At 40.8% G+C, this 19,378-nt stretch overlaps 3 protein-coding genes across 6 annotated transcripts in view; 1 reads left to right on the top strand and 2 right to left on the bottom strand.

Annotated features, from left to right (window-relative positions):
• Positions 1-345: 345 nt before the first annotated feature.
• On the bottom strand, positions 346-5,140 carry cbx1b (chromobox homolog 1b (HP1 beta homolog Drosophila)). Of its 2 annotated transcripts, XR_014570539.1 has the most exons (7): positions 4,830-5,140; positions 3,508-3,589; positions 2,947-3,226; positions 2,181-2,328; positions 1,399-1,493; positions 839-1,201; positions 346-800 (listed from the first exon to the last, which is right to left on the bottom strand). XR_014570539.1 is itself a non-coding variant. In XM_083786867.1 (6 exons), exons 2-6 carry the CDS (start codon positions 3,554-3,556, stop codon positions 1,060-1,062), a joined length of 714 nt encoding a protein of 237 aa, XP_083642993.1. In that variant the 5' UTR covers positions 3,557-3,589; positions 4,830-5,140; the 3' UTR covers positions 346-1,059. The 2 variants fall into 2 exon arrangements, 1 of the variants encoding a protein (XP_083642993.1); XM_083786867.1 differs by having other exon boundaries at positions 346-1,201.
• Positions 4,617-14,846, top strand: snx11 (sorting nexin 11; the record flags this gene model as incomplete). Of its 3 annotated transcripts, none has more annotated exons than XM_083786863.1 (7): positions 4,617-4,651; positions 8,177-8,234; positions 8,650-8,736; positions 10,418-10,518; positions 10,779-10,874; positions 11,298-11,525; positions 11,857-14,846. In XM_083786863.1, 7 exons carry the CDS (start codon positions 4,617-4,619, stop codon positions 13,433-13,435), a joined length of 2,184 nt encoding a protein of 727 aa, XP_083642989.1. In that variant the 3' UTR covers positions 13,436-14,846. The 3 variants fall into 3 exon arrangements, with proteins under 3 accessions (XP_083642989.1, XP_083642991.1, XP_083642990.1); XM_083786865.1 differs by having other exon boundaries at positions 4,635-4,659; XM_083786864.1 differs by lacking the exon at positions 4,617-4,651 and adding an exon at positions 7,115-7,207.
• A 148-nt stretch (positions 14,847-14,994) lies between these two features.
• The window catches only part of skap1 (src kinase associated phosphoprotein 1), a 48,211-nt gene continuing 43,827 nt past the window's right edge, over positions 14,995-19,378 (bottom strand). Inside the window, exons 13-14 of the mRNA XM_083786866.1 lie at positions 15,804-15,906; positions 14,995-15,451 (exon numbers count right to left, since the gene is read on the bottom strand). Coding sequence (XP_083642992.1) covers positions 15,814-15,906 — 93 coding nt within the window. The 3' untranslated portion in view covers positions 14,995-15,451; positions 15,804-15,813. The remainder of the gene's footprint in view (positions 15,452-15,803; positions 15,907-19,378) is intronic.

The raw sequence follows: 19,378 nt of genomic DNA, 5'->3' as shown, positions 1-19,378 counted from the left end.
ATAAACACCCCAACATCTAAATGCTGTGTGGTTCAGGCCTTGCTGGTGTACAGCCAAATATTTTTGCCTTGGCCAGCCGTCTCAAGAGGATTTGTTGAGTTAATTATGTTGGTATAATGGTGGTTTGGGAACCCAGTGTTTATAATCCAAAGCATAATTCAAATGAAGGAGCCTCTGTACCGTACGTGCCCTCTTGTGGGGAGCCTGCAGCTCTCAGATACTGCCAATATCATGCAAACCAAACCACTCTCACCAATCTACTTATGATGGATGTCTGATAAAGCAATACAAGAATGAGACAACACTTAACAAAAAATTGTTTATTTTCCAAAACAGACAAGCAAGACCTGTTTATGAAAAACACTAAGATTGTAAAGAGTAAAGTAAATGGAATCATTGAATAGATGTCAAACACCATACCAACAAAACTGATGAGCATCATAGTTCATCAAACCATCTGACCACTTTAAAAATACAAAACGGCACAAATGTGATAAATGAAAACACGTCTCTACTACAATAAAATGCAATTTGTAAAATGACTCGGACCTCTGGACCAAGTACTTTGGAGAATAAAAATGATCTTACAGTAATCCATATGATGATCCAACAGACATTCAGAAAATGAACACTGCGTTTAATGATTTAATTTTCCACAGAGTAGGATTTCTTCAAGTAAACCTATAGTATACACGGTAACATGTCATTGTTTCCGACCTCCCGTTAGTCTGACTGATTATTAACACTATCCCAAACCCTAACCTCAGTCTTAACCGGCCACGTAGGTCGCTAACCCTAACCTCAGTCTTAACCGGTCATGTAGGTCGCTAACCCTAACCTCAGTCTTAACCAGCCATGTAGGTCGGATTAACGGTATGTCGGACTTCCTGTATACACATGATCATATGCAGATAAAAGTTGAGTCAGATGAGTAAGCCAAAAAGACAAAGAATTCCGATGTTGTCTTGCTTGCCTCTGCCTAAACGCTTGGTGAAACTACAATGTTAAGGTTTTTCAAAACTACCGTTTCTCTCTAGCCCCTCTCCCCTGAGCCCTGGGTTAGTTCTTGTCGTCCTTCTTTTCTTCTTCGGTCTTGTATGAGTGCCAAGTGAGTCGCTCCTCGTAGAACGAAATGACCACCTGTGGACACTTCACATTCGCCTCCTTGGATGGCACAAGGTCCGCTTCATCAGAATTTTTCCTACAGGACAACACAAACCGCACGCATACTGAACTGACGGAAATGTATTTAGACATAACATTTTATTTCACAGAGAGTATAGATCTGTGTGTAATTAGGTGTTATACTTAATACATAATTGCTGAACTCGTTTATACACTTGACATGTAACTTGATAGATGCCAGGAATTAAAACCAGCTAAAAGTAAAATGCAAACCATTTCATGAGGAACATGAGTTCTCCTGTGGAATCTGTGGCCCCGATGATCCTCTCAGGATCCAGACTTCTTGAGAAACCCCTTAATTTCTCATTCTGAAAAACAAGGTAGAATTTTGAGTCAATGAAGATCCCAATCCCATCAGAAATGCAGTGCAAGTGATATTCTTTCCTAAAATAAGTGTTAAACAGCTCTATATTCTGATAGTAATACCAATACCTACAGCGTTTGTTCAGTTCTCTCTGGCTCTCCACCACTTCAGTAAACAGAAAATAGATTTTCAGATATACAAAGACAAATAAATAAACAAATAAATGAGCAGAAGAAATTGGAACTGGAACACTACAATTTTTCAGCTGAAATTGGCAACCCACCTGAAAATGTATTTTATGTTTACAAAAGAACTGGAGAGACTGGTCTATGATATTCAGTTTCACTTTTTGTTATTTATTGGTCTTCTTGGGGGTTATCTGATGTCCCTTCTAACAAAAATAAAATCACTCAGTCCTTCGTGGTCTGGGCATTTCTGAAAATGTGTACTCAAATGAGCCGTCTGCTTTCTCCCCTACAGTAACATAGGACTAATGCAATGTGATTTCAAGGGAGAGTGGTTAACCAGGGTAACGTAGGGCTGCTTGTACAATGTCACACATCAATCCCATTATTTCCATACAGGACATGGTGGGAGGTGCGTTTGATGGTTCCCTTTGACCTTAGTTAAAAACCACTGATATAGTAGCAAACATTTACAGACTAAAAAAGAGCAAAGTAATATGACTCACATCATCTTTTTTCTTCTTTGATTTACTATCATCCCCGTCGGAGGCTGCTTTCCTCTTGCCCTCGTGGGCTGATTTCTGGGACTGCAGGAACTCTGCTATCAGGTCTGGACAGTCCAAATTGTCCTCAGGCTCCCACGTGTTATCCTCTCTGGAGAGACGAAAAATACACACGGTTTAAGTGAATATGAATCTATATTACTGCATGCATCGATTGAGTTGGCCACTTGTCGTTGTCGACACAATACCTGGACTTTTTCCATGTTAAATATTTTAAATGGTCTTTCAGCTTTAAAAGATGGAATGAAGTGGCAGGTGATGGGAAAAAGGCAGAAGAAAGGATGCGTGTAACTTTAGACGGATGCATCACAAGGACAACACAATACTTTTAGTATTGTTTGTTGCCATGTTTTTCCATGTACTATAACTAAATATGAAGTACACAACTGTCCTAGTCCTACAGTAGGCGCGAGAGAAGCGTGATCATGGCAACAAAATATTATGCCTTATCAACAAACATGGAATGGAAACATGTAGGCTATAATCTGTTGCAGGAACATTAATAACAACAAATAAAATACATTCAGAGGCTATGCTTTTCAAAAACAAATACAATAAAGGAGGCATACATTTGTCTTTTTTCCGTTATTAATGTGTGACCCCACCTTTACCATCTCACTGTCCCCCGTGTTGTCCCAACTCCCGACCCATATCTTGAGAATAGATAAACTAGCCTGAACACTGCAAGACGTGTCATTATAAAACTCACTCAGAGAAGCCTTTCCACTTGAGGAGGTATTCCACCCTCCCTTTGACCACTCGTCGATTCAGGACCTTCTCCACCACATATTCGTCCTCCTCCTCCTCCTCCTCTGCTGCTGCTGCTGCTGCTGGTGCTGCTGGTGCTGCTGGTACTGCTGGTGGTACTGCTGGTGCTGGTGGTACTGTTGCTGCTGGTACTGGTTCTGCTGGCACCACAGGATCTTCTGCCTTCTTTTCTTTCTCAGGTGAAGCCGGCATCGTGCTGTCCGACTGGCTGGGGGCTGCTTCTGTTGAGACAGGAGTCAAGGAGTAGACGGTTACTATACGTGAACACATCCACTCTGACGGTGAACTCAAAGCTCTTTAATGTCTGCACTGCAGGTGTTACAACTCAGAAGATGACACAATTATGGTCCGAAGGAGCCTAGTATTAAACGCTAATTAATGCTTTGTTGCACAGCTGTTTCGCTGCCAAAGTAACTGATTGTCAGGCAACAACCGACCAAACAAGGACAAGTTAAACACAGAAAGTTATATTTTGGGAAATAATTATAATATATTATGAAACCTTCCGTTACAGGGGGGGCATCGCTAGCGGATTCTGTAGTCAGGCTCATATTCGTCGAGTAGACCTTGGGACCAGTAGGTTTCTGGTCAACGTCAAGATCGTAGCATGATGGAAGCAACCAGGAATCAATGAGGTAGAGAGGAGAAAACAGCATTGGGAAAGAATGGGATTTATTTCAAACTATAAATGGGCAACATCTTCAGGCAGTATAGATCAGAAAATATGCCAGATAAAACAATTTATTTTATGTACAGTCATGTGTTTTCTGTATAGATTTTGTGACTTGTCCCACTTTTATACAGTCTCTGTGACAGACAAGAGCAATATTGTTATAAACCTACAGTGCCTCAAAAAGTTACACATGTGCCATCGTCTTAGGGTACTGTGTACACACCTTAGAGTATGGTACACACTCATTGGGTCTCTCTTTGCAGGTGCTAAAAATATAATGGGATGTAGGCTACTACTACCGAGTACTGACACCTGTTACTGTATATTAATAAATGTCTCCAAAATGTTTAAATGGCGCGGGCGCGGGTTCGGGGGCGGGGGGGCGTTCCAGTGTTACATAACAAACGTCCTGGCTATGGGCGCGAGATCTCGAGAGAGAAGCGTGACCATGGCAACAACATCTTGCATACATTTCCGTCCTTATTATCACCAAAGGAAAACGAATTGTAATAATAGAGCTACTATTTCCTTAATCGATACAAGGCTATATTGGGCTGGCAGACATCAGAGCGGACTCCAATTGTATGAATCCGCCTCTGCCTGCATCAAAACGATGCAAACAGAGCTTGCAACACCTGGTGGTGGCTGTGGAGTAGTGTGCAATGCAAGTTGCGAGAAATACACGATTTAACAAAACATCAGCAGCTGCCACTGCCAGCCAAGCATTTTAGCATTCATCAGTCGGTTGCATTCTCGTTGTGCAAACTAACGGAACAAACAGTTAATAAGTTAGTATTTATTCATTATAGCGTTATTGTCCAACGACGCGGGATAACAAGTAATGGGAGAAGACCCCACGACAAAGGGTGGATCGAACGAAGGGAACAAACAAAGTCACATTCCTCCATGTTGCGTTAGCATTTAGCCAGCATAACATTATGTTGATGTCTGATCTTTTTGCATGCAGATGCAAGTTAAGTGGTGAGTAATGTGCCACTACGTATATAAGTGCAACTCGACGCAAATAAGCCTTTCGGTCCCATGCTTGATATTAGCCAGCGGCATTCAATCAAACGGTTAACATTATTAGCGTTACCGAAACAACACATGTTTGGTGGGAGGGAGGGAGGGGGTGATCAAATGATACTCACCTAAATGAATTGGCAAAAAAATAAACCGGATGTGAAAATGATAACACAGAAATATCTGCCTGGTAAATGTAAACAAATGTGTTGTTCTGATTTCTTTATATGAAAATAAATACCTATGGTCTTACAAAAGCTAAATGTATCGTCACCGCCCCCTTCGTCGTCTGGTATGAGAGAAAAAACCCGGCACAAAACCCGCTTGAACGCGAAATTGAAGATTTCACAGCACCTGGATGGACTGGATAGGGTTACAAGCATGCAGTGCGATGCCGTGTGTTTGGTATACAGATCTGCCTTCGCGGGCACTCACTAAAAGCCGGAATGGATCTGGGACGGGAGAACTCCTTTTTCAAAAAGTAATAATAAAGGAATGGCATTTTTAAGTACATAATTGTATCACCTTCACTTGTTATTTGTAGTAAACAAGTTATAACCGATGTATCGAAAGTCTTATAAACAACATTGAACTTCAACATTCAACACGCGCGTGCGTGCGTGTTTCTGAATGGGGTAGTGATCATGGTTTTGTGAAATAAACACAAATGAATGTCAGTTTCCTTATCAAATCTATTATTTAAAAAAAGTTGGTATAAACTACAGTGTCATAGCAGCAATAACATAAGAATTACACACTAATAATAATAGACTTGGAGCTGCATGAAATACAAATGTAAAATATATCAGCAATAGGCCTATATGTATGAATGTGCATGCCTACTAAATACAAACAATGAAGGGATGGATAGATGAGGAAATGTCAGAATTACATTTTATATTGTTATGTTGTTCACCTTTTGCTGAGTAGGCGGCATGCCTATCATTTTAGCGTCAAGAAGATGACAGTAGGCTATTGTTTAGGCCAGGCATTGCTTCACAAAGTGGGGGTCAAGGCAGGGGGTTAATATATATATATTTATATATATATATATTGTACAAAATCTTGAATAACTGTAGGAGCCATTTTATTTGTTGATTTTAGTTTTAGTTTAGTTTTTCCCACGCTTGGTTTTGACGTTTCACTTCCTACTAAATTGATGAACTCCTGCTGTGTGTCTGCTAATCACCTTATAGTTATGGCAGCTGTGTGTGTGTCTGCGCACAGTGGCATTCAGTGAGAGAATGGGAGTGAGTGAGCTCGATCTCTAGGCTCAATATTTTCTGTTGACAGTGTTGACCGTTTACTTTTACCGGTACCTACGTTTTCATTTATCAACCTTTTCTTCAGTACATTTTGGACCTTGTCATTCTGTCAATAAACCAACTTAACAGTTCTGGATTTGTGTTCCTGCATGCCGACATGCGCAGCCGCAGCCTCATAGCACTACTTTAATTTGGTTTGATGGGAATTAAGTAGCTATAGTCGCTACATTATATTAGCATCACTGAGACCTTCTTGGCCAGCTGGCCTGGCATGTGGAGAAGTCAGAGAACATGACCCTCCTCACCAAGTACGATTATTGATATGGATATACTTTATTTTTATTACCAAGCAAAGCAGCATCACATTCCCTTCCGGCTATTACCCACAGTCCACACCCGGAATAGTGCTGCTTCGGTTGCGCCATCTATGGGTACAGTACACCGTACACGTCTGTTGATTCATTTGTTGAATGAATAATACTTTATTAACAGTTTGCAATTAGTACAGAATTACGATTTACAATGATTGTTAAAAGGATGTAACACAAAAAGCCATAGGGCTTAATTGTTTCCATTTGGTCCTGTTGTAGGCAGGCCTACTTTACTCTCTTCGTGCTGCCAAACTGTAAACACTAAACCGTGTTAATTGCCTTGAGCCTGCACATAACTATTTTCTAATTTACATAATGATACAGATTATTATTCGTTGTTATGATGCTTTATAGTTCATCACTTTACTTACAGCAAAAAAAAATATCCAACTGTAAAAGTAATGGCGTTTTATTAATAATTTCGGGATTAATTAATACTGACTGCACAATAATAGTTATATATCGGGTAGATACCCGATTTTCTTACAGTCTATGGTAGATATACAAGTCTCATTGTGGTGATCTATCAAATTCTGTGACTTCAGAGGTCGCTGTTTGCGCATTCGACCTTAAAAGGGTTTGAAATACCATAGCTGCTGCTAGCCTGCGGCTATTGCTACTACTACTACTATAGTCTGCTAAGAAGAAACATATTTTACGGAGAATTTGGATAAACAAAAACAGATTATGTGGAGTCACATAATTCGACAGGACACCGACTTCAGTGTAATACCGGAAACGGACGTTCCTTTTATTATGACGTCACACCATCCTGACTTGCAAAATGGAAGGAAAGTCTGGTGGATTTACAGACCGTTTATTTACAACGATCGAACCTGTCTGGATACAGCAACCATCTGGTTTATGAAAGTAGGTCCAGATTTTACACGGTTCTCCATCTGATATTGCCTTTTTTGTATGTTACACAGGTCAAAATAATTTGACCATGCAGCAGCAGTAGCCATGCAGGCAAGCCAGCTCTTGCTGTTTAGCCAAGCCAAGGAGAAGACCGAGATTCTAGCTTTGACACCAAGTTTTCTTTATAAATATAATCTGTGAAGTAAGGTTGGACAGGTATACTTTCAGTTTCTATCAGTTTGTGCCCCTCGTGTTTGTTACAGTGGCGGCAGGCTGCTGAATCAGCCTGTATAAATCAGCTTAATAGTCAGGCCATGTAACTTTGGCAAGTAAACAATTGAAGCCTTATCAGTGTTTTGGTTTCGCCTGCCTGGAAGCTGCTTGGTTTGTTGGAGGCAGTGTGGTTTCAACTAAGCTAAGCACTCATCCTTGGATTTATTTGTACTACTACTACCCTCTTGTAAGTTGGTGTAGGTCGGGCAATCAAACTGTACTATGTAGAGGCTACAGTACAACTTGTACTGAGCCAAGCTAAACGGATTCCTTTGAATAGAAGCCTGTAAAAGTTAAATGAAGCGTGAGGGTTATGTCATTGTCATTTGGGTTGGGGATTGTCACTCACAATTGTATCATCTTGATTGCAAGGAAGAACATTTGCATCACAGACTGCCAAACAACACCGCCTCTGGGTCTAACTGGGCTATAATACATTCTGCTATTAAACTGCCTCTTAATTGGAACAAAATGACAGGAAAAGAATGATCTGCTTTAGATATCGTTTATAACATTTCCCAGGCAACCGAGGCAGCAGATACACAGAAGTTGCTGAGTCAATATTAGTTTTTGTTCTTCTTTTTTCCAGTGTTTATCTTTTAAGAAAAGGTATATATTGAGTCAGTCACAGGCATGGCAATGGCATTACATAATAAAACATAGTTTAAGCTTCAGATCATTGCATTATTTAATCTTATTGATTTGCAGATGTTTCCTGTCCAGCGCACCCGGCTTCGATAGGATGAACAAGAGTCACAAAGAAGATGTAAATATCTGCCTTGTAATGTTTTGTCTGTAAATGCATGCTCACATACACACACTCTAGTCAGTCTACAGAGAATTTAACATAAATGAAGTCATACAGGAAAGCCTACATTGGTGGGGTTAAAAGCAAAGGACATTGCAAAGGAGGCATGTAACATGCTTCCACAGTAATTTAGCTCTCAAGACAGTGACTGTATCCTAATCCTAGCATTACTAACAATGACTTACCGTTATTGGTACAATTAACTAAAACAGGTGTATTATTTACCTTATGGTAATTCCATCAGCAGTAACACAAACATACACACAGCGATTTATATAATGCTAATACACACACACACACACACTTGTTGTTTATAGTTTGGTTTTAGGAATTAATCTCTTTATTTATACTTTTTTCCCCTCTCTCTCTCCAGGAGTTTATTGCCGTGCGGGTCCAAGACCCCCGGGTTCAGAATGAAGGTTCTTGGAATTCACATGTGGATTACAAGATATTTTTTCATGTAAGTAACATTTCCTCTACTAACATCAGACTTACAAAGATGTATTTCACACAGCTTTTAGTGGAATTGTGTTGCATTTGTTGCAAATCAAAGCTTTAGCTGGCTGTACTATGTCAGTCTGCAACCTGCCATGTTTTTAAATTGTTATATATTTTTAACATTAGACAAAATGCCAAATCAGGTGAGGTCTAGGATTTCATCCACGTTTTAAGGCTGCGGTATTCTACACAGACTAGTCTCATTTACATTCATGGCACCTGGAAAAGACACGTAACAGTTAAAGCTGCCATGCCATTGTGCCTGTGAATATGTTTTCAGCAACCCACCCTTGGGTCTGACTCCTGACCCTGTCTTTGTGGTTCCCTCTATGGCAGAGTTTGACACAATGTCTTCTATAGTTGAGATTGCTGTGTCAGCAGCAGTATGGCTCATTGCCTAGACACTGTTTTGGTGTGAGTCATGAAATTAGCTAAGCACATGACCACATTTCAGCATTATTGTTTTCATGTAGTTTCCATGGGACTTGCATGAGGCAGGTTATGTGCTGCTCAGTCCAATGAGCCGGTCAGTGACAAACGAAGGGTAAACTCTGGAGATTTCCATTTTTTCCATAAAATTCAGATCATGTCAGTTTTCACTGAAGTCCAATTTCTACTTCGTTGTTATGACCGATGAATTATGGGTGGACCCCTAAAAGGGTGTTTCCCGGAATTCAGTTATTTTCCAATTCGGCTTGATATGAGAGACTCAGAGTTAACATCTACTAGTTATAGTTAAGTGTTCAAGACCATAGACCAGACAAGTCACAACGTGACTCTTTGCTGTTCTGTTGGCCTTCTAAACCACTGCCAGTGGCTCTGGTGGCCTCTTGCTATCTCAACGTAACCGGTAACCCTGTTTTGACCTTTGGAGAGCAAAGGCCATACAGAACATCAATATTCCCATTCTTGTTTGTGTCTGTCTCAGCATGTTTTTTATTTTAGTTTCCAAATATGTTGTTGTGTATTGCTTTGATTTACAACTTTCCTTCACATTGTACTTTCTCAAGCATAGTAAGCGGTTTCATTTTTATCAAATCTAAGATCCATCTCAGAGCACTACAGTTTCTGGCTTAGTCATGAAATGAAATGTGTATTGATTTTGGTCTAAATAAAGGTATCTAGTGCAGGGCATGTATTATTCTTCATCTAGACATTCTAGTGTATATCTCCATACCTATCGTGACTTCCTGACTTTTCCCTTCCATTGTAACTGAGATGGATTCGGGTTCGTTGTTTGATTGTAATCCAGACAAATACGTTGCAGAAAACGCGTTTATCTGTCCCTGAAAGGAATTTGTTCGTCTGCGCTACAATGTGACTCCTTCAACGTGACTCGGAATTGATTATAGCTTCCCAAAAGGTTGCTTGTTGCACAACAATGTTTGGAAGGTGTCACAGTTTGCTGTAGCAAGTTAGCAACTCTGCTTTGAGGGTAACAAATTGTATATATGTTTAGATCATGCAAGTTGACCGTGTGATACTTTCCAATCCAATGACCAAATTGGTCATAGAATGACAAATGTGTTTTTTAAATACTGGATACATTTCAAATTGTATTTGGTTCTATATTCATAGGCATAGCCATAGGACATAATATGCATCAGCAGTAACACACTCTTTGTTCTTTCTTTTCCTCCCAGACCAACAGTAAAGCCTTCACGGCCAAGACTTCTTGCGTGCGTCGGCGCTACAGCGAGTTTGTCTGGCTCAAGAGGAAGCTGCAGAAGAATGCTGGCTTGGTGTAAGTGTGTAATTCTGCACAATAAGAAGCGGTCGTTAACCCATGCTTAAGTGTTTGTTCTATACTGAGATGAACCTCCCTACCCCGTGCTAAAAAGATAAAGTGAATGTAAACACATGCATTGATGCCGTCAACACACATTTCTGTACATTTAATGTTCATGGCAATTAACACGACATATTACGCAGGTTACATGCGTGTATTGTATATAACATACTGCATCTATAATCTGTTTCCTACTGTATTATTATGTCATCTAGACCAGTCCCAGATCTGCCTGGCAAGTCGCTCTTCTCCTTCAGCAACGAGGACTTCTTGGAGAAGAGAAGGAAAGGTCTTCAAATCTTTCTGGACAAGTCAGTTCCTTCTCTACAACCATTATCACATGTCACATTTAATCTGCTGTCAACATCGTTGTTGTGACCAGTGTTGGGAGGCATTACTGTAACGCAACTACGTTTTGCGGTAACTAACTAGTAACATAACTAGTTACTCTTTCCAAACGGCAGCAACTCATATTTTTATGCAGGATGTGGTTTGGGTCTCGGGTGATTTTGAGGCCCTGCTTCCTCACTGTTCTCTCAAATATTTCTTGAAGAGAACATGGGGCCTTATCAATGATAAGTAGTTATTTAAAGTAACTTGCCCAACACTGGTTGTGACACAAACCTCATGAGTCATGTGACTCCTTATCATGTGTGTGTGTGCTTATTTTTACGTGTCTCCTGACTATTTTAACAAAAAAAAAACCTGTCTTGTGTGTATTGACTTCACCACAGAGTGCTGCACACGATAGTATGCCTGTCAGACAGCCAGCTCCACCTCTTCCTACAGACCCAGCTGCCTGTGGGTCACATCCTGGACTGCGTGCAGGGCCACACCCCATACACTGTGACGGACGCCATCCTCACCTACGCCTCATCCAACCAGGGCTACGCTCAGGCTCAGGAGGACGACGACTCCGTCAAGGAGCCCACTTTGACAGTTAGCTATGAGTCCATGGAGAGGTACGTCCATGAGACATACCATACTACTAGTTACCTGTAGATTTTTAGGGAGACTTTGAGGAATAAGTTAACCAGCTCCCAGTTGGAATTTATAAGTCCTCATCTGGAAGATCATATATATATATATTCTTTTTAACTTATTATATATATCATATATTTCAGAGTCAATTGTTTTGTTAAGCTTGGGGCTCGGTTCGTTTGAATTATTTCAATAAATGGTGTTAAAAATGTGATGGTAATCTATTTACAATTTCCATTTACACTTTGAATTGAGTGGACCTATAATGGCACGAGTTCAGTAAATATTCAGTGGTCTGTTTTCCTTCCACAGTCCAGCTCCTCATCTACCTAAAGAGACGTCCAACCCTGAGTTACTCCCTTGCAGTGACCCTGTCCACAGCGACGCCCTGTTGGAGATCCATGATGCCGACACAGTGGCATTACAGTTCTGTCCCGCTGAGCCGTCCTCCCTGAAAGTCTTCCAGAAGGACAACCACCTAGAGGCTGTCGTGGAGAGACACAGCCCAGTATCTGTGATCTTTTTTGTGGGGGACAGCGAGGAAGACCCTGAGAGACTCGTCCCGGTAGAACAGCGTGGATGTCAAATACAGACTCCTGTAGAGGTGCACTCACCCATGGGGACTGGCTTTGAGGCCAACTGTGAGGATTTGGAGAGCATGATTGAGGAGGACTGTACAATAACAGAGAGTCCTAGTATGTCACACACGGGCAAAGAGACGGTTCCCAGCATGAGTGTCCCTCATTTCGACTCCCAGGAAGAAGTTGGTCAAATAAATGGTCTTGGAGAAGCTGCTGTAGATGATGACAGTAAAGAGTCAGACATTGTAGAACATAATATTAGCTATGCGGAACAGGGTCTAGAGACTCTAGAACATAATGTTAGCTTTGAGGACATTCTAGAAGATGGCAGCCACAACAACGATGTTCATAAAGCCCATGTCATCTTCGAGGAGATGGTTCAAGATCCATATGTCATCTCTGAGGAACAGATTCTAGAAGGTCATATCCCTGCCGAACAGGTTGTAGAAAATCTCACTGCCGAGGAGACACTTGTAGAACACGTAATCTCGGAGGCTATTGTGCTAGAACTTGCTAGCGGCTCTGTGGACCAGGTGCCAGAGGACCAGGTGCCAGAGGACCATTGTCAAGAGGAAACTTCGAGTAGAGAAGGACTAACGGATCCAGGTGAAAAAGAGAGTTGCAAACTGGACTGTCCAAACGAGACACTGCTACTGAATCCTGAACCCAGCCCCGAGCAAGACCACAATGTGAACGCTGGTGAAGAGGTGGGGGGCGAAGCTGGCAACGCCACCCGAGAACCCAGTGCTTCATCGGACCAAGCTCAACAGGAAGGTGATGCGTTTGACCTCAGAGAGCAGGACGACAATGACATGGACAACCACTCTTCTTCATCGTCCGATATTGGTGAGGTTAGCGAGGATGATGACAGTGACATTCATGACGAGGAAGAGACAACTTTGCAGCAGGCAAACGACTTCAAGGAGGCTACTCCAGAAGAGATAATCCACTGCCCAGAGGCAGAGGTCTCCAACAATGGCATTTTAGATTTCCAAATGAACAGAGACACTGGGCAGAAAGAGCACAATTCAGAGGTGACCGATACCTGGGAGGATTGTGAAATTGCGTACACAACCAACGTTGGCAGCTTGCCTAAAACTGTGGAAGCAGAGTGCTCTGGGTCTGTAGATGGCAAGGATTTGATCACAAGCAGTGACTTGGATGTGATAGAGTGTAGCGCTTTGGCTGAATCAGCCGACAGTGAACTCACAGAGCAGCTTACCTTGTTGTCCTCGCTGTGTGTAGAAGAGGAGGAGAACCACGATGGGGAAGCTGAATGTCAAACGACACTGTCGAGCGTGGAAGACTAGAGCGCTCACACTCACTGAGCTTCAACAATGAATAGTGGGATGTCCTGTTACCCAAAGACACATTGGCTCATGTTCCCAGCTGCACATGCACATGATGCACAGCACATTTTAAGTTTTATTCCTAAAGTCTAATCATTTTGTGGCTTGAAGTTCATCAGTCTGTAGTTTTAATATATAGAGGAACCAGTCTAACACAAGTGTTTTACCAATTCGGAGTCAAGTTGACATCTTTCAAAATGGTATGTCATGTTTCTTTTAATAAAAGCCCAATACATACATAAGCACACATCCAGCAGCACAAATCTACACAGTTGAACAGCAGAGGGCGCTCAGGTTCACAAATATGTATGTGTCCTAGGAAGGATTTATATAGCCACAACAAAACCTAACCATACATAGTATTTGAAAATGTAAGCCATTTCAATACATCATACATACATACATACATTTATATGCAAATATAAATTATCTTTACCCAAGCTATGGCTAAGCATTTTATAGTGAAGAACAGGGAAAACAATTCAATTATTCAAATAATCAAATGGATCTACAAGCTTGTATTTTCAGTATATCAGATTTATTTTCCATCCTATTACCTTTTCACCTATAATGACATGAATAGATTATTTTATAAATTACTTTATAAGAAATAACTATGTAGTTCCTGTCTAGGGTGTGCTTACGTACACAAGCATGCTTTCAATTGGGTGGGGTGAGGACAGAATATTCTATCCAGTTCTGTGCTCTGCTCATGTTCAGGGAAGAAAAATGCATGTTTTTTAGAGGAGAGGCAGTGGACATGAACAGCAGTTATCTTCACCTTAAACCATAGGTGCAGGATTAAACGTGTTTTTCATTTAAACCTAAAAACTCATGCATGTTCAGATAGCCAGACCATCATCTCTGAGATGAACGTATTCATGCTCGAGCCTAAATTGTCTGTTCAAATCTCATCTTGGGTGTTTGACTCCGATATTGTGACATGCTAATTATGCTGGTGTTTTTCCATTAGTTGAATGCACTGCTTTTTAAAAAGGGATAAACATTTCTATAGTGCTGTTTCATACGGAACTGAGCCTTTGGATGCTTTTGTTTTAATGGACAGCCTAGCAATTTTAAACTGATTTGTTCTGAACCAGTTAGTAGTCTACACTGTCAATCACAACTGTACTGATTCTGGGGCTTGCTTTTTTTTTAATGCATTTTAAAGGTCCACCTTTTGTTAAACAGGGGAGTTGGCATTCTTTATAAAAAAAATAATATTTAAAATGTGAAGGAGAAAAGAGAGATGGTATTTTCTAATGGGGATCTACAAGGGCAATGAGACAAACCCTGGAGACTACGTCATGCAGACTACACATCTGTTAAACTGGGTTTTAATTTAATTTCAAATAAATTGCTTTTCACAGCAGTCTTTTGCATGTGTTTTGTCTATTTCAGTACTTTTGAATTGCAGACACTGGCATTTCTTGGAGCATGCTTGCTACCCTGTGATTAGGAATGATTAGAAAAACACTGAATTTAATTTGATAAACTCGTCAACAGTAGTGAATGTTATTGCACTCATCAGGAATGTCATCTTACATGAGACAATATGTAATTTCATTTGAAACATTTTTCACATTGTACACAGCAGTTTATTTGATCTGTGCCAGTGGTGAAACTACAGCTGCATTAACTGAACATAGGAAATCATTTGCTGTACACTTTTGCAGTACAGTAACACATTTTATATATTATGACATTTAATCTAATTGACATTCATGTAAGCATTATTAGGTCATATGAATTAATAACCAAAACAAATTTACACTTTGTAACAGTGACTCGTTGAAAAGAAATGATTGAAAAAAAAAAATCTGTGAGCAACACAGTTGAACGAGGAGCGTAGTAGTATTTGTTTATAAAATACACACTCTTAGTGACTATTATATTTCTCTGCCTATAAAACATCTGACAAGTCTGTCTCTTATCGGCCTTAAAGTCCAGGGCAGGGCAGATGTGTCTCTGGCAACTCTGTGGGAGAAAACAGGCACACGCTATCAGGGAAACATGCATAAATAATTCAGCATTCATTCAAGGCTGTGCCTGTGCCTATCTAACTGTATTAGGGAATCATTTTCTTAAATAGGACAACTGACGCTGTAATCATGCTTTTGTTACACATATTCATTCTCGAGCGTTGCCAATTCCACCTCTTGGATGGCTTTTTTGCAGTACTTCTTCCAGCCACCAGATGCCATAAATGGCAGGTCAACGGCTGAATATACCTCAATGGCAATCTGGATGAGCATCAGGGGGACCGTTTCTGTGTATTAGGGCCACGGTAATGGTCCATAATGGTGATGATAAGAGAGTGCCTGGGTACCTGTTGGAGCTCAGAGGATGTAGGCGGGGTGAAGGAAGTCCTTGGGGACGATCCCCACGGTGCCGCTGATCTCGCCGACCCACCAGCCATGGATGTTGTACTCCTGAAAAACCCAAGATGAACAAAGGAAGGGCTGTAACTCCTATAGGCTGAGTTTGCACAACAAATGAATGGCTGAAGTATAGGCTCTGGCGTCCGTGTACTGATTACCGTAGTTATTATATTTGCTTAACGATAATAAAATAAATATGTAAATTAAAAGCACTGCCAAGGCAGCAATGACATTTGTTCTTTTTAACAGCTGCAGGTAGAAAACTAAACCCAGGGCTTCTAAAAACTTCTAAATGAAAAGAGAAAAAAAACAAAAGTCAAGGTCACACAACAGCATTAAAATATTCATGGAACAGTTGATGAGATGAAATAAACGCACCGAGTGACTAAATAAAATGAAATAAAATAGCTCTGATACTGTGATACAGAGGGCGAGGAGAGTTAGAAGCCGAATCTACAAATTCAGCATGCAACAAAACGTATTATTTTGTTACAATTATTGCTTATATAAATGTAAAGCTTAATAAATGAAATTACATTATAGAATTACAATTAGGACAAAAGAGATCCGAGTAGGCTAGTATTGGGGAAAATAAAAAAAACTGTCCTTGTATAAACCATTTCAATGTAATATAAATGATGCTATGGGCTGTATGTAGCCTGAGACTGACTGAGGTTCTCTCTGCCCTGAGGTCAGAACCACATGCAGGCTCCACTCAATCTGACAATAGCGTTTCTATAAATGAAGTGTAAAATGCACGATTAAATCATAGTCAAAAACACATTATTACTATCATAATGGTAATGTGTGAGATTAAAACTACTACTGCCTACAGTTTAACCTCCAGCAACCATAAAAACAAAATCACGCTGCCTATGAGCTTTCACAGAGCAGCTTGGACTAGGAGTTACAGCGCGGCCAGTCTCGGAAACCATCGGCTATATAAGGTCGCATTCATATGCAGATATCTGTTTAAAGAGATTACAGTGGGGCAAAGGTGAAGGTACGGTTATTTTGTATTTTGTATTGTACTGAACACGATTCTGCTGAAGTGAAACCATCCGAATAGGAACAATAATGCTGAGTTTACTCTACCAAATGGAAGTATAATTTTCTATAAAATTTTCCTTGTGTGAACCAGGACTGATGTTCAAATAATGCTTTTTGTTCCATACATTTAAACTGAATATAGTTCAAATGTAGACTTCATCTGATTTTTTTGTTTTGTTTTTAAGTTGATGATTCTATTCAGTGAATAGGATCACAAATCTGTACAGGTTTATGATTTTGGTTCCCATTCAAAATATATTTGTCTTTTCATATAGGAGAATATGACTTGACTCACCTTTACACTTAATATACTGTATATATAATGGACAAAACAAAATCCCATGGTTTGCAAGAAAATAAATTATCTGACAAGTGACAACACAATGTCACAAATTCCTTGACTTGTCCATACAACATGTTCTGTAAACCCCATTATAACGGACTAGTGCCACACACACATTCAATTGTTTCCACCGTGCCCGGGTTCATTCAAGCGCTCCGTGCATTTATGTGATTGACTTACATCAGCCACCGCATGATAATTTGATCACAACAGTTGGTCTCTAACTACCAGATCAATATTTGGCCAGCGACCAGGGGGGTGGGTTCCAGCTGAGCAGACGAGCGGAGGCACCTGCCCACAGTCATTTTCCCACCCTGATGGAGGGGAAGAGGCCCACCACTCGTCTCTATACTCAGTTGTACGGCAGATTGAGAATGGGAGTGTGGACGCTTCATCTCGGCTCCGAGAGGAGTATCCAGCCAACGGCTGCTTGACTGCGCACATGTTCACATGCGCGTGTGTGTGCACGCACATAGACTATACTAGTATACATACAGTGCACACAAGCACGTCGACATGTGCAGCAGGGATGCACAAATGTACACACATAATAACACAAAGCCCTCTCAAAAGCACTGGCACAATAGTTTATTTGAAGTGAAAATGTGATATGGAAATTAAATTCTGTAATGAGCGCAGATGACACGTTGAAAGAAGTGTGTAATCTTTTATTGAAGAGCGCCAGCTGGGACTAGAAGTTCTGATTAAAAGCAGAGCTAACGTCATGTTTCAAAGACTGCTTGTCTCCTTCTGTCGACTGCGGCTACATAGCAACACATGGACACATACGAACAATTTGAGGCCTGCCCAGTAAAATCTGGAGTGTTACTTTAGCTCTGAACGTGTACAACGTGAATTGTAGTGGTCCAGTTTCTAATAAGGCCTGTGTAATTTGTTCCTAATTGTTTTACAAACACATTGGCTCACACTGACTCTACACAAATACACATATATAGTATTTATATAGCCTGTAAGTGACTGTAATCTTTCATAATGCACATACACCATATACAGTGTATCGTCCTGTCGGGTAGAAACCTCTTATGTCCATATTGTAACTTAACTTTTCGCCTTACGTGGTCATACTAACGTCACACAAAAGCGGCACGTTTCGAGCTTGCGGATCTACTACTTTTAGCAGGTCTTTTCTCTTCATTTGAATCCTGAAAAGTAACAGTTTTGGACACGCCGATGTGAGATCTTCCCCCCCGACAGTGAGACGATATGGTAGCTTATGTGCGTGACTCACAGTTTCTTTCAGTAAGGGATGGGCATGTGTGACGGATGGCATGTCGTCAGTGGATATTCCTGTCATGTATAGACCTCTGACACCCCTCTCTCCCGCCAGAGGAATGAGAGGCAGGCCTGCTGTGTTAATGAGCGCTGCTCTGGACAGCCAGGATGGATGGGCCAGTCAGAGAGAGATGGTCCGCCACACTCAAGTGTTCTCAGAGCACGTCGAGTTATACGACTTAGACCATGATAAGCAGCTCATCCATCCAGGCCCGTGAGACTGCCGTGTACGTTATCGTACGTTCTGTCCCACGAAAGCTTGACTGACAAATTCAGACTCTCGCATATAGTATATATGTAGTATATATATAAAAAAATATATTTCTTCCCCCTTTTTTTTAAAGAGTGACCTCGCCAAAGGCAGCATGAAACACTATTACATCAATAAACTAAACGTATATCACACACTACATACAAGTGAACACAATATGTACTAATCTCTGTATTCTTTAAAAATTGATTTCAATTCACCCACATAGTGATCAGCTCAGATATAGTTCAGACCCTTCGGCGTATACACATAATATGTTGACCATGTCAGTTGTCCTTGTCTAGTCTTGTCCTGTTTTTTCTCTTGTCTCGTTTTTCTCTTTAAAGGTCTGTGCCCCGGCCAGTGTAATAACTGAGTGGGGGGCGCACTACTATACACACACGCACACGCACACGCACACACACACACACACACACACACACACACACACACACACACACACACACACACACACACACACACACTTTGTATATTTATATATACTGTACACTCATGCATCATGATGGAGTTGGAATGTAACTTTAATGGTGGGAAAGCACTAGTCTGTATTGGCACTGAGCACCCTG

Source organism: Protomyctophum parallelum (genome assembly GCF_964188405.1).
Source record: "Protomyctophum parallelum genome assembly, chromosome: 17".
Classification (NCBI taxonomy): Eukaryota; Metazoa; Chordata; class Actinopteri; order Myctophiformes; family Myctophidae; genus Protomyctophum; species Protomyctophum parallelum.
Note: the sequence above shows the minus strand (reverse complement) of the source record. Positions and strands in the feature narration are given on the sequence as shown.

Bases quoted from the DNA above. Each gene is read 5' to 3' on its own strand.
- cbx1b (XM_083786867.1), bottom strand. From the start codon at position 3,556: ATGAGCCTGACTACAGAATCCGCTAGCGATGCCCCCCCTGTAACGGAA. The intron at 1,494-2,180 runs GTGAGTCATATT...CTTGTTTTTCAG, and splicing joins CAAAGAAGAAAAAAGATGAT to AATGAGAAATTAAGGGGTTT. The intron at 1,202-1,398 runs GTTTGCATTTTA...GTTGTCCTGTAG, and splicing joins CTCATGTTCCTCATGAAATG to GAAAAATTCTGATGAAGCGG.